Source organism: Maniola jurtina, chromosome 26 (genome assembly GCF_905333055.1).
Source record: "Maniola jurtina chromosome 26, ilManJurt1.1, whole genome shotgun sequence".
In the NCBI taxonomy this organism is placed as follows: Eukaryota; Metazoa; Arthropoda; class Insecta; order Lepidoptera; family Nymphalidae; genus Maniola; species Maniola jurtina.
The window spans coordinates 52072-66607 of NC_060054.1; the positions used below are offsets into that span (position 1 = coordinate 52072).

The following is a 14536-nucleotide window of genomic DNA, read 5'->3' on the forward strand; positions in this document are numbered from 1 at the left end:
TGGGTTACCAACAAAAAAAAAACATTATTTAGTAACGAAATGAAACAACGAAGAAACAACGTAAGGAGTATGATAAAAATATAAAATGTGTCAATTTTTTATCAGCGTTGTAATAAGTACAAAAATCTTGTCATAAATTGAGCAAAACGGTTTATTATTGTTTTTTCATCGGTGGATTGATAAAATAAATGCACAGTAAATGGTAGCACTGACAAACGTCAAAGGTCAAGTCAAACGTCAATTGACTCAATTGTCAATTTTATTTCAGGAATTTGAGCCTTGAGGTGAATGTACTGCTTAGTGCTTTTCGCTCAGGCTTTTCGAGTTTTCTTGAGAAAACCAAGAAGAATTAAGGATCTTAAATTCTCGATAATATGGAGACATTAGGTACATCATTGTAGAGTTAAGAGCAAAACTATTATACAATAGAAAAGTGTAGTGTGAAGTGGCTTCGTTGAGCACAACCATCAATAAGCACTTGTGATGTGGTTGTGCTAGAACAGTCTTGGATTCCGATATCCTGAAGGTTCAGCGTATCATGCTCCAGAGGATGCTCCTTTGCCAGCCATTCAATTGTAAGTTTTTAGTGTTATGTGTATATAACTTCGCGCCTTTCTATTACTTTCCCAATTGATGAGGTTTGCAGTTTAATATTTAAGAATTTGTTGAATTTAATAGACGTTACTTAAACCTCGAATTTTGGATACACCGGCTGAGGTGACTGCCAAGTGCCAGCCTTCCAGTCACTTGTGGAATCATGAGATGGAAAAACAGATGCCAAAAAAAATTAATAGATTAAGTGATGAAGAGATGTTGATTATTACAAACAGTCAAAATCGATTGTTAACGTTGTGCGTAAGTAAGAAGAGCGTACAGCTTTTTATGAACAAAGACAGTTGCCCCTGAACCTCATCAACTTCATCATAAGTCCACGGCAGCTCACCGAGTACTGAGCACTGCTCTCCTTTCAGAATGAGAAGGGTTGGGCATTGCATATAACCCTGACATTGCCTCAAAACTTTAACTTATTACAGTGGAAAGTGAATAACTCAAATGTTATTAGTTATCCTCAGTCAAACGGAAAATAGTCATTACATACCATTTTAACTTATATATAAGTAAATATTGCATGTTTGTCCATTGGAATTTCTCAAAATGAAGGTTTGTAGTGAGGGTGCTGCTGTCAGGGTGGTACAGTTTTGCATCTGAAGAAGCCCAACAGACTAATCCTAGACAAAAAATCTTAATTTCCAACTCGATTGCCATGCATTGATATTTGATTTTGGACCTCTCACTTTAAGGCACAGTTCTGTTTCAGTGGTGCTATTATTACAACAAAGTTAAATGTGGTTTTGATTTCAGCCACCCCTAGCACTGTGTTTAAGTCAAAATATATTGCCTCAATGTGTTCATGAACTAGCGGACATTCTAACATTTTCACTACATATACATTAGTATTTTATTGCAAGGCAAGCTTGTGCTTGATGACAGTTGTGCATTAGAGGAAGCAATGATGATGTCTAAGTTGGAGCATGCTTGCATAGCAGATGCCTATTCATTCTTGCCTTGCAGGTACTTAAGCTATATGCAGGAAACATGGCCCCTGGAAGGATATTGCAAACCTCAGCGGTAGGAGCCAACAACTAGTTTGTGCTCTCTTCTGCAGCTCCTAGTTTATGTGGGAGTGCTACATCAAAATTCAAAATTCAAAATATTTTTATTCAATTATACTTTTACAAGTTCTTTTGAATTCATCAATATGCATTTCCATGTAGAACAAAATGCATCAAGTTTTGGCAATCCAGTGCACGTTTGGTATTATGTTATTATTTTGAACAAGTGTAAATTAAAAATTTATAACACCCCCGACAAGTGAAGGTAACACAGTAACTAGAAAAGAGCTGATAACTTTCAAACAGCTGAACCAATTTTCTTGGATTATAGCTAAGAACACTCTCGATCAAGCCACCTTTCAAACAAAAAAAAACTAAATTGAAATTGGTTCATTAGTTTCTAATTAGCTCCTAAACAGGAGCTACGATGCCACAGACAGACACACAGATACACACGTCAAACTTATACACCCCTCTTTTTGGATCAAGTGTTAAAAATGAATTCATGTTTTTAAATAAACTAACATCCAAAATAGGTATAGTATAAATTCATTTAATATATTAAATGTTTAATCATTTGTGTTCATGTACTATATCTTGTATGCCAAAATAAATCATTATCAAGGGCCGCTGAAGTATTGCAATTATTAATTATTACCATCCACCAAGTGGAGGATTTCCCAGAGCTGCTCTTTACAGTGTGAGGTTTCCTTTCAAGTCCCTTGAGATCTTAACATGTACAATTTATTCTGCCCACTTCATCATGCCGTCGTTGCAGTTCTTTTAGGTATCTCCTAATTTTGGATTAGACTCATGTAGCGCGGCACTCTCGGTGAGTCGTGGGTTCTCACGACTGGCGTGTGTGTGTGTGTGGGTAGGAGCGGGCGCGATGGCGGGCGCGGCGGCGCTGGGCGGGCTGGGCGGGTCGCTGGAGGACAAGGACTGCGACCTGCTGTGCCCCGTGTGCTTCGAGCTCATCGACGAGGCGTACGTGACGCGCTGCGGCCACTCCTTCTGCTACGCCTGCATCGCCAAGTCCGTGGAGCTGCACCGGCGCTGCCCCAAGTGCGGCGCGGCGCTGGCGGGCCGCGACCACTACTTCCCCAACTTCCTGCTCAACGAGCTGGTGGCGCGCCGCCGCCTGCGCGCGCGCCCGCCGCCCGGCGCCGCGGCCGCCGAGCCGGGCGACGCCGAGCGCCTGCGCGCGCTGCTGGCGGCCGAGGCGCGCCACCTGGCGCTGCCGGACGTGGAGGGCATGCTGGACGTGCTGACGCGCCGCAAGCGCCTGCTGGAGGCCGAGTCGGCGGCCGCGCACCACCGCCTGCTGTACGAGTTCCTGGCGCAGCTGCTGCGCCACCGCACGCACCAGCTCGACCAGCTCACCCGCGAGGCGGCGCTCGTCAAGAAGGTGAGCGAGGTGTCCCTGTCGCTAGGATTTCTTATCTAATCTGATTTTAAAATTTATTTTACCAGCAGTTGTGGTCAGCTTCTTTAGAGGTTCGAGGCGCCGCACTTTGAGTGAGTTTCCGTACGAATTGGACTCTTGTGAACTCGCACGAGCACATCCAAAGTGCGGCGCCGTAAACTATAAACTACGAGTACTTATTGCAAAACGTTTTTGAATCGTCGAGTGAATCTACTCCTGGCTTCTGAGCCATTCTGATGCCTCTCTCGTCAATCATGATCTCTCAGGAATCATTTCTCTTTTTCTTTTCAGTATATAGGGTAAAGGGTATAAAAAGTAATCACTTTTGGACATATTCTTTAACGCTGATTAATAGAAGAATAAATGTATGTGTCAGGACATGGAGCACGTGGGTGGCGTGCTCCGCGAGCTGCGCGCGGGCGCGGCGGAGCTCGGGCGGCTGCCTTCCCCCACGGAGCACGGCTCGCCCGACCCCGTGCGCGACGTGCGCCCCAGGCTCGGCGAGCTGGGCGAGACACAGCCGCGTATGTATCTGTCTGTCTGTAATTACAAGAGCCTGAAATTAATATAACTTTTTTTTAAAGGGATCCGACTTCAAGTACACTGTGAAGTACTTCAAACCAGTTTACATCAAAACAATAAACCAATGGATAAAATATGAAAAGTTATGTAATTGTAAAAATTTTGTGAAGACAGATATAATAGTAGGCTTCGTTATAACTGTATGAGCCTGAAACATCCCATTTATTCATGCCGTCAAAAGTCTTCTTGCCTACATCACCTGTCGAGAACAGGTGATGCTAATTTAGTTGTTAGATACTTGTTGAATCAAGGCTCAATGGCTTTTTAAATTATGGAATAGGCTGTCCGAGCATGAGGAGTTAAGACCGAAGAAAATTCCCAACCAGGTCTACATTTCATGAGTTGGTAATAGTGAGAAGTCTTTAGCTTATGTCGTTAGACGTTAGTTTGATTTCAACCGTTGAAATCAAACTAATGTCTATCCTACTTGTGGAGATTGAGGCGGGAACCATCAAAGGGGCGCTATGCTGTAGGTATATCTCGTAGGTCCCGCCTCGGCGCTAACTGCTGTGTGTGTGTGTCGCAGGGAGTCCCCCCAACGAGGAGGAGGAGAGCTTCGCGGGGGGCGCGGCGGGCGCGGGCGGCGGGGACGCGCTGGCCGCGCGCTGGCGCCGCCTCGCCGCGCACTTCGACGACTTCGTGCAGGTACCTCTGCTTACCTGTCGCACATCAAAAATACTAAACAATGTCTACTTGAGTTTTTAGGTGCATGTATTTTAAAACTCAGGGTTACTATCACTTGTTCCAATATTGATCATAATTATTAATACAGTTCACCAGTACAGTTAACTGGGCTAAACACTAAGTTGTTTTGTTTTTTTTAGTTAAAAGTGGTTTCGCCTGAAACATTTATACAACCCAAACATATTCTACCATTATGGCGTTAATTGTGTTCCCCGCAGTGCTACTTCGCGCACCGCGCGGACGAGCTGTACTTCCCTGGGTCGGGCGCGCCCACCCCCGCGCCCCCCGCGCCGCCCTGCCTCTCCCCCGTGCCCTGCTCCACGCCCGCACCGCCCGCCGGGGGAGGCGGGGGGGCTGCCGACGCCGACCCCGTGCCACAGCAGAGCACCGCCAGTGACACCAGAGCCTCCAGTGCTGCCGGTGGGTATCTAGCGAAGTGTTTATTTAATCCGGCTCGAAGGACCAATTCCACGTCCTACATATCTGATACAAGAATTCACAAATTCTTGGCTCATTTGATACTGTTGTTCTGATGTATCACCTTTTTGTATTTCGTGTATGTTGCAATAAATAAACAATTATTATAAAAATCTCGTCTCGTCTATGTATTTATCCGGCTCGAAGGGCCATATTGTGATATCGGCCCACTGTGTTCTGCAGGCGATCAGCGCGCGCCGGAGAGCGACCCGGTGCCGGCGCCGGCCGTCAGCGCCGAGCCCGGCGCCGGCTCGGGCGCGGGGTCGGCGGGCGACGTCGCGTGCAGCGGCAGCGAGCGCTACGGCGGGCTGGAGGCCTTCCGCGCGGACCTGGCCGCCTTCACGCGATATCGCGCGCTGCGGCCGCTCGCCACGCTGTCGTACTGCAGCGACGCCATCAACTACTCCACCATCGTGTCTACCATCGAGTTCGACAAGGATGACGAGTTCTTTGCTATCGCCGGCGTCACCAAGCGCATCAAGGTGAGTTTAGTTTGTTCTTCTAGCTAGTTATAGTTTTTTCTTCAAGACTAATCGACATAGATGAAATTGCAATGAGTGGCGAGTCTGAAATTATTAGTTACTAGCTGATGCCCGCGACTTCGTTCGCGTGGATGTAGGTTTTTTAAAATTCCCGTAGGAACTCTGATTTTCCGGGATAAAAAGTAGCCTATGTGCTAATCCAGGGTATAATCTATCTACATTCTAAATTTCAGCCCAATCTGTCCAGTAGTTTTTGCGCGAAGGAGTAACAAACACACACACACACACACACACACACACACACACACACACACACGAACTTTCTCCTTTGTATTTGTATTTATTTATTCTTCGTTTCAGACTTATAAAAGCACTTACGAAAGTCACAATACACTGAAAAAATAAGTCTACCAAATATGTATGATCTAAATAATTGTAGTATGTGACCCACGGCACTTGAACACATATAATGTAATGCACATAGAATAAGTGAGTTCAGTATCATTAAAGCAAGCGAACCACCAACAAGTCTTTGATTGGGCCTCCAACACTACATGGCGACCCTGCCAGTCGGTGTGCGCGCGCCTTCACCATGCGCGTGCACCGGCTGGACAGCGTTTACGTTTGAGAGTTGAAAATTTGAAATTGAGATTTATTTAAAGATAATACCGATATTTGAGAAATTAAAATTTGAATATTAAGAAGAGACAGAGATTTGAGGATTTAAAATTTGAATAATAAGAAGAGAGAGATGTTTTTAAAGACAACACTAAATATTTCTAAATGGTCCATTGTATGGAATATGGCGGAGAAAGATCGACAGTGCAGAGACATAAAGCTATATATGGAATCATGAACATAATCAAGAAGATATATGTGTAAAGATAAAGTGTTTCGAGTTTCGTTTTCAAAAATGGTGTTTTTTTTTTTTAATGTGCAAGATAAATTTTGGACTAATACCTGAGTGAACATTTTAAATTAGAGACGAAATTAAGGTGTTTTAGAAATAATATTAATTGTAATTTTACGCTGTCCGGATATAAGTTTGGTTATTTACTTTTGTAACACAATTATTTTTTTCCTTCTTGTATTGACTGCATTTTTGACCTGACCGTTGACTTTATTTCCAGACTTTATGTGTTTTTTCCAGCTTATTTTTTTAGAAAATACATAATATAGGATCGCAAGGCCAGATTGTACCCAGATTGTACATGTTGTGATAAATGTGTTGGTCTGCTTACGCTGAAGTAATAATTTCGGTATGTGATTTTGACTCTACTTACTAATTTTTAACCCGATATTATTTTGTTTAGGTATCTCGCGATCTTATAGTTACAGATTATCTTGAATTAAATTAAGTAATATTTTTTGAGAAGTTATAATATAAATCGAAAATCGGTGATTTTCTTTGTCAGCCATATTTTCAGAAATTATAGATTTCAATTATTTAGTTTTCTCGTATTTACAGCCTGTTTATCATTAAAACTTTAAGAGTGACTTAAGTATATGAAGGAAGTATAGTTTCCATTTATTTTACAAAAATTCATATCTTAAATAGTAGAAAAGTACTATTTTGATAGCAGTAAAATGTTCAGATTAGTTTAGAGTAGAAGTAACACCTTACTTGGATTTTACGTTTTATTAAAAGCTGACTTTAAATAATAATCATTACTTAGGTATGATATTAGGTATCAAGAATTTCGTGATGCAATCCAATGTGAATATGACGCCGATGACCAAAGTAAATAGGTCATATCAAATACAAAAGAAACGCTGATACGTAACTTTTCGTCTTGTATTACAATACTATAATTGCCATTGAATTCAAAAACAATAGTTAGGTACCAGAACAATGATAAAATGTATTTAATTGATAACTAAGCAACTTAATTGTTTTCAGATTTGTTTTGATTTCATAACTTAGCGATATTGTCGAGTATCTTTATATGAAAGGTTTTGACAAATATAAATATGCGACGTACTGAACATCGTTGATGATGAATGATAGCAGGATATATGCAAGGATTTATGTCGATTTATAGGCTCGTGACTACTTGAACACTATTTAGGAGTTCTCATGGATTTTATGTATAATTTTTTTGCATAATGCAAGGCGCATCGAAGGAATGTAATGCTTTGTTTCAGATTTGAATTATGAGAATGGTTAAATTTTTTTTTTTTGCAGAAGATGTAAGGGTTTGTTTTAAATATGAAGTGTATTGAAAGAGTGTATGATTTGTTCAGGAATTGAATGATGAGAATGGTTATTTTTTTTAGCAGAAGACGTTGGGGTTTGCTTTATTTAAAGAGAATGTAAGGTTTGGTTTGGTATGCATATGCGATTGGAATTAAAAGATAGGAAGAGATTATAAAGTATAATATAAATGTGAGGATAAGAAGTGATGTGAGTTACCGGCCCATCTCTTGATCATGTTGTACGCTAGTTCGTCTCCGTGAAAGACTGGAGCAAAAGGTACCATAGCAATGGAAATAATATATATAAATTAATGAAGTAATGGCATTTTGGGAATGGTATTATGGAAATGGAAATGATTTGGGAAAGGTGTAAAATATTTGTGAAAGGTTATGGTATGAAAATTATTGAAGATAGGTAGTGTTATTAGATAACACATGGCAAGAGTTTTTTTTTGTGAAAGGAATGGGAAAGTGTCAATAAGTTTATCGATTTTAGCTTACTATTGTGGACGGATTGATCACCCGAACATCATGGTACAGTTAATAATCGTTACAACTAATTTTTTTTACAAGTTGTTGTGTTTGGAATGTACCTATACTCGCCTTTTATCTCGATCATGCTGTACAGTAGTTGTCTGCGTGAGAGTAATTGTGCATAGGAGTATAAATAAATAATAAATGAAAATATGAAGTAAAAGGAACCTAAAGTGGTTAAGAATATAAAAGAAATAATAATAATATGATGAAAGGAGTTTATGCCATAATAATAATTATGATGAGAATAAGTTGAATATTATAATGAATAATATGAATTATGACGTAATAGAATAGCGCGCGCACACGGATAGAGGAGAAATCGATTTCTAAACCGAAAAGGATTTTGATTGATTTGGATTGACTTATTAAATACCTCGGACTTGACAAATTTTATTATTTTTTTGCATTTTTTTCAGACTATTTTTTTTTCTTGCATTTTTCACTTTGTGTATTTTTTACGTTATGTCATTTTTATTGTGTTTAGGCTAAAAAAAAAAAATGTTTTACTTATTTTTTTTTTTCAAGTGCCCTGGGAGGTGTAGTATGTGACCCACGGCACTTGAACACATATAATGTAATGCACATAGAATAAGTGAGTTCAGTATCATTAAAGCAAGCGAACCACCAACAAGTCTTTGATTGGGCCTCCAACACTACATAATATCAAAATAACAATAGTAACAATAGTAAACCAAATTTCTAATATTACGGGTACACAAGTAGGTACATAGTTTACCTTATAATATTAGTACTTTATAATATTAGTGTGATTAAAATCCCAGAGGTCTGAAATGGGCCAACGAACGTGTTTCGTTATCAATATAAAGATTCTAAGGTACTCCATAAGGTAATTCATTAGTTATTATGAGTTACATATTTGGGCACTGAGCAGGTGTTCGAGTTCGGCGCAGTGGTGCGCGACGCGGTGGACGTGCACTACCCGTGCGCGGAGATGCAGTGCGCGCACAAGATCAGCTGCGTGTCGTGGAACAACTACCACAAGCACGTGCTGGCGTCCAGCGACTACGAGGGCACGGTGTCGGTGTGGGACGTGGGCGCCGCCGTGCGGACGCGAGCGCTGCAGGTAAGCCGTGTCCATCGGAACATGCACATGCTCACACAATCGACAGTCGCATGACCCTTCCACGTCTCACGGAACCATTGTAAGAAATAATTAATGTAATCGTTAAACCCAAAGAAGTAGTTTTTGAAAATAATCCTTCACAATATATTGGTGAGTATAGTAAGCTACACTATTGTCCTCAGGAGCACGACAAGCGCGCGTGGTCGGTGCACTTCAACCGCGCCGACGTGCGCCTGCTGGCGTCGGGCGGCGACGACGCGCGCGTCAAGCTGTGGGCGCTCAACCAGGAGCGCTCCGTGGCCACGCTCGAGGCGAAGGTACATTATACATATTATTACATGTAACAATTTATTTCGTAAAACTAAACATAGATGGCGCTGTATACTTTCTTTGCAAGACTCAATTGTGCTATAAAGATTTTTTGGATACAAAAATGATATAGAATATTCATTAAGGCCTGATGGTATACACAACAAACTTTTAATTACAATAAAAATAATTCGATACTTAATAACACGTTTATACAGTTTAGAAAATTTAAACAGAGTGTTCTAAAATGTCCTGTCCTGAAGTGTGTGTACGATATTGTCGGCGTCACGTAACACGTGGCATTGACAATATGAAGTTTCGTTGGTATTGTGATTATAGTGTGTTCACACATTTATTCATATTTTTTTAAAAAAATAAAGATTTGCACATTGAAAACAATCGGTGCGTGTGTCGGCAGTTCAACGTGTGCTGCGTGCGCTTCAACCCGCGCAGCTCGGCGCACCTGGCGTTCGGCTCGGCCGACCACGCCGTGCACTACTACGACCTGCGCGCGCCGCGCGCGCCGCTCGCCGTGTTCCGCGACCACCGCAAGGCCGTGTCGTACGTGCAGTTCCTGGACGCGCACACGCTGGTGTCCGCCTCCACCGACTCGCAGCTCAAGCTGTGGCGCGTGGAGTCGCCGCGCTGCGTGCGCTCGTTCAGCGGCCACGCCAACGAGAAGAACTTCGTGGGGCTGGCCACGGACGGCCGCTACGTGGCGTGCGGCTCGGAGAACAACGCGCTGTACGTGTACTACTCGGGCCTGTCGCGCCCGCTGCTGGCGCACCGCTTCGACGCCGTGCGCGGCTTCCTGGAGCGCGAGCGCAAGGACGAGGAGCCGCCCGAGTTCGTGTCCGCCGTGTGCTGGCGCCGCGCGCAGGACCGCCCCGCGCTGCTGGCCGCCAACAGCCAGGGCACCATCAAGGTGCTGGAGCTGGTGTAGAGCCGGTACTCCAACTTGCCGACACTATCCGGAATCCAGGTGGTGCAACACTGTCTTATTGTCCCACAATTTATATCACGACAATACTTCCGGGTGGTTCCACTTCACTATTTCTTATCCACCCGCTCATACAAATTAGTTTGACTCGAAAATTATATTCTACGATTACACGTATCAACAAATGCATCACAAAATTATCGCGCATTAATAAATAATATCTTTTACCAAGTTCATACACTAGTTTGTGAGCCCCGCACTGTCTCGCAGCTGTGGGGTTCACAAACTAGTCGGAACTAACTATGAGGACAAACGGGTAAGGCTCATCCGATTCTGTTCAATATCCCGCGCTGTAGAGCCAGAGCACCGCCGCTCCGACACAGACATTAAATTAAATATAGCAAAAATCTCAACAAGATAAACTTGAAAACTAAAACCCGCCTGCAATCGTCTCAATAAACGCTAAAATATTACAGTAAAATTGTTTTTCTGTCGCTTGGTATATTTTAATGTTGTACATTTATATTCATGAGCGTAGAATTTTCTCCTGTTTTATTTGCCATCCCACTCGATACAATTGCAAAAAAAATTACCCATCTTATGGTGCTTGCACAACTACCGCTGCTTCCCACAAACCACCAAAATGCGGTGAATATGGAGGGATGACTTTAATTTTAATGTTCTCGTTAGTAGCAAATTCTTTAATATCGTCTGCGCAATTGGTTGAACCTCAATCTAATAATGCCAAAACCAACCTACTAAGTAATGTGTATCATTTTACAAACCTAACAATTCTGACGATTTAAGGTGTACAATAGTACCTACTTTGAATAAATGATTTTGTAAACTAAAGAATAATTGTTAAATTGCTGCCTGACTACACTAGTACCTTCTTGGAATAAATGTTGTAGATGGAATAAAAATCCTTTTGTATTGAAGCAGCCTGGTAGCTCCAAATTAAAAATTAAAGGGGGGCCTTATGCCACCATACTTGAAAACGTGCGGTCAAAATTATTTTGATTTTAATGGACTGTATTAGCGGTTAATTGCCCCATAAAAACGTAGCATTCGACGAAGGAGAAAAAAGGGGTGTGTCCTCCAGGGAGTGGTTAGGTAAATTTGGACTTACGTGGCTGGAATGGTTCAAAAGTCTGTTCCGAACTGCAGCTTTCTCGTCACCACACTTTCACCATCCCTGGCCAGGGTATATTTGTAAATCGCTGTTGCACTCCGGGGTGTGTCACATGGCGTGTCGCGGTGATTTTGCGGTTGTTTATTATGCACGAAAAGTAGTGTCTCACGCCAGCAATAGATTATGTTGCACTGACTTCGGCTTAGCGCATTACACTTGCATATGCTTGGAGTCCATGAGTGGGAAAGGGGAAGGATATATAGGACAGAGTGAGTAAGGGATACCCACGTCCCTGTTATGCGATTAAATGCAGTTCTGAAGTAGGTGGCGCCATCTATTGAGATTTACCACGCCCCTCAGCATGAAGGCTCTGCTTCATCAAATTATTAAGTAAAAAGGATATAAAGTAGCGTTAAACTTATAAATTAAACCCATATTGCAAGGGTGCGTAATATTGCAGATAACTTAAGACTAAGTAAACTACAACTTAAATATAAATTAAAACTACTGAGTTGGCAACGGACAAAGCTTAACTATAGGCCTGTCGTAAGTTCCAGACTTAGTTCTAACTTGCGCGACACGAACCACTCCGTCTCGACCAGGCATCACTTTGGTGAGAATTCCAATTGGCCACTGGAGGGGTGGTACGTTTTCAACAATAAAGAAAACTACAACTCTTTCCTTAACTGGATGCGAAGTGACTTTGAACTTTATGTGAACTCGCAATGAGTACAAATGCTTAAATTCTAAATGTTTCCAGAAGGATTGAATTATAGCGAACAATAATAAAAACCTATTTAATAATAGCGAATATAATCTCGCATTTAGGTAGTAGTTCAATAGAACTAGCACGAGTGTAGTGGTTTGTAGATAAATAAGTCGAACTAAAATTCGTTTATTCAAATCAATAACTAAATAATGTTCAAAATTTTGAGAGGTGTTAGTTAAACCGTTAGCCAAAGCGGTTGAAAACTTTTGAAAAGGAAATTCATCGTCAGGTAAATATGAATTATCATGATGTGAGCGCTTGGTTGGAAGCCATTCTTCCGAAGGTACGGAAATCAATGAAGGACCCTCCAACCTAAGTGCGTATCCTGAGGACTGTGTGGGCATAAGACCACCAGATACACAGTCAGCAGGATTTTGAACCTCTGCGATATGATAAAAATTCACTTTAAGTGGCGACAAATTTGTACGAATTTCAGAAATGCGGTTAGCTACATAAATATTAAATTTGTGCGGTGACGAGAGTGCCCAGCAGAGGGCGACTTCTGAATCTGAGAATGCGAGGACTTTCTTTATTTTTACGCGAGAGGATATTGTAGCGTAAACCGAATTTACTAGACGAGTAAGCGAAACAATTTCATTTTGGTCAACAATGTGTTGCGGTGGAGAATCATCCCATCTCATATTCAGAAGCCATAACTCTTTTATGAGTAATTTAGCGAATAAAATGACTGGACCTACAAGGCCTAAATCATCATACAGACGTGCGGTAGCTGAGAGTATAGCTCTTTTCATACAAGATGTAGGCGGTTGCGAAACTTTAAAAACAAAATTATCAAATGCGGAGAACCAATGTATACCGAGAAGCTTGAAAGTATGCTCATCTGCAAAAGATATACTCTCAGACTGCGGTATATGTCGTATGAGTTCAGGGGAGTTGCTAGTCCACTTGACTAGATCAAACCCTCCAGACTTGAACATCTGGATTAGCTCGTTTGCTATCGCAACTGCTTCCTCAGTGGAAAAAGCAGCGGAAGCAAGGTCACCCATACAGATGTCCCTTTCGAAGATTGCAGCGGCAAGAGGCCATCTCTCTCTCTCCTTCTTAGCAACTTCGCGCAGAGTGCAAAGAGCCAAAAAGGGAGAGGAGCGCAATTCGAAAGTGACGCGGTTAAATGTATGTTTACAAGGCGGGTCATCACTATCAAATCTATATAAGATTATTTGATGTTTGCGGTGCGGGGAATTTATTTCGAAATATAGGTACATTTGCCTCACGTTTTCAAAGAAAGCGATTTTACAAAACCTAACATTGAACAAAGTATTAAGAATCTCAGCGTGCAGGTTACAATATGAACGAAGAGTTCTGAAGAGAGTGGTCGACATAACATCATTAGATATGACAGAGTTATGTGACAATTTAAACCCAGACGCGGTACCTTTCTCAGGGAGAACCTCTGAAATAGAATCCTTTTCCGAACCCTTCTGAATAGCTTCACTGTCTCTTACGCGTAAGTCAGATTTGGAAATTTTAATATCAAGCATCAAATCATTCTCTTCACCTGCGATACAAGTATTGATTGTCTTTGCAGTGGTGTCCTTAGAGAGAATGTCAACAGCGAAACTATCGTCAGAGTTAAGATTAATTGTTGCGGTGTTAATATTTTTACAATCTGGCGGAGCAATGTTCAAGAATCCTATTTCAGGTTCTGTCAATATCGGAAGGTTTTCTAAATTATTATTTTTATGAAGCGGTTCGCGAGCAAATGCACAAAAAGCAGCGGTATGCGGGAGCTGAGGGACGACTGGTGCGTCACCCAGAATTATATAACCTAGCGTGGTTTCAACGGCGGAAGGCGAATTATCACCACCTGTCAGTTTATTGAAAAGTAAGATTTCACAATAGCGATTTACTCCCAACAACACATCAATAGTTCCTGGCTCCGAGAATTCATCGTCTGCGAGAGGTATATTTCGTATTAAAGACTTCATAGCTGCTACGTCTATACGCGCATCGGGCAGCTGTGACGTAATCTGCTCGACCACAAGCGGGCGTATGAAATATTCTTTAGTATCATCAAAACGAGATTTGAATTTAAAGTCGGAAATCCCAAGTATCTTTTGAGAAGTCCCACCGATTCCCTGAACTTCAGAGAAGCGGCTTTGCGTGTGAACAGGTAATGATAATCTCTTGCAGCAAGTCATAGAAATATAATCACTTTGTGAGCCGGGGTCAATAAGACAACGCACAAAGTGAGAGCGATTGTACTTATCCAGTACTTTAATTTTAGCGGTGCCCAATAAAGCAGTTGTAGCGGTGCGGTCGTGATGTTCACGAGATATAGTAC

The 14536-nt window shown here is 41.8% G+C and overlaps 1 protein-coding gene across 2 annotated transcripts; it reads left to right on the forward strand.

Moving 5' to 3' along the window:
• The first annotated feature begins 263 nt into the window (after nucleotides 1–263).
• Nucleotides 264–10458, forward strand: LOC123878822 (E3 ubiquitin-protein ligase COP1-like). Of its 2 annotated transcripts, XM_045926158.1 has the most exons (10): nucleotides 264–575; nucleotides 679–791; nucleotides 2492–3021; nucleotides 3416–3563; nucleotides 4148–4266; nucleotides 4524–4725; nucleotides 4966–5264; nucleotides 8890–9081; nucleotides 9264–9398; nucleotides 9809–10458. In XM_045926158.1, the coding sequence occupies exons 2-10, from the start codon at nucleotides 758–760 to the stop codon at nucleotides 10331–10333; spliced, it is 2184 nt and encodes a 727-aa protein (XP_045782114.1). In that variant the 5' UTR covers nucleotides 264–575; nucleotides 679–757; the 3' UTR covers nucleotides 10334–10458. The 2 variants fall into 2 exon arrangements, with proteins under 2 accessions (XP_045782114.1, XP_045782115.1); XM_045926159.1 differs by lacking the exon at nucleotides 679–791.
• Nucleotides 10459–14536: the final 4078 nt, after the last annotated feature.

Coding starts and splice junctions, on each gene's coding strand:
- LOC123878822 (XM_045926158.1), top strand. CDS start 758: ATGAGATGGAAAAACAGATGCCAAAAAAAATTAA. Junction 3,022..3,415: donor AGGCGGCGCTCGTCAAGAAG/GTGAGCGAGGTG, acceptor TGTATGTGTCAG/GACATGGAGCACGTGGGTGG. Junction 4,726..4,965: donor CAGAGCCTCCAGTGCTGCCG/GTGGGTATCTAG, acceptor TGTGTTCTGCAG/GCGATCAGCGCGCGCCGGAG.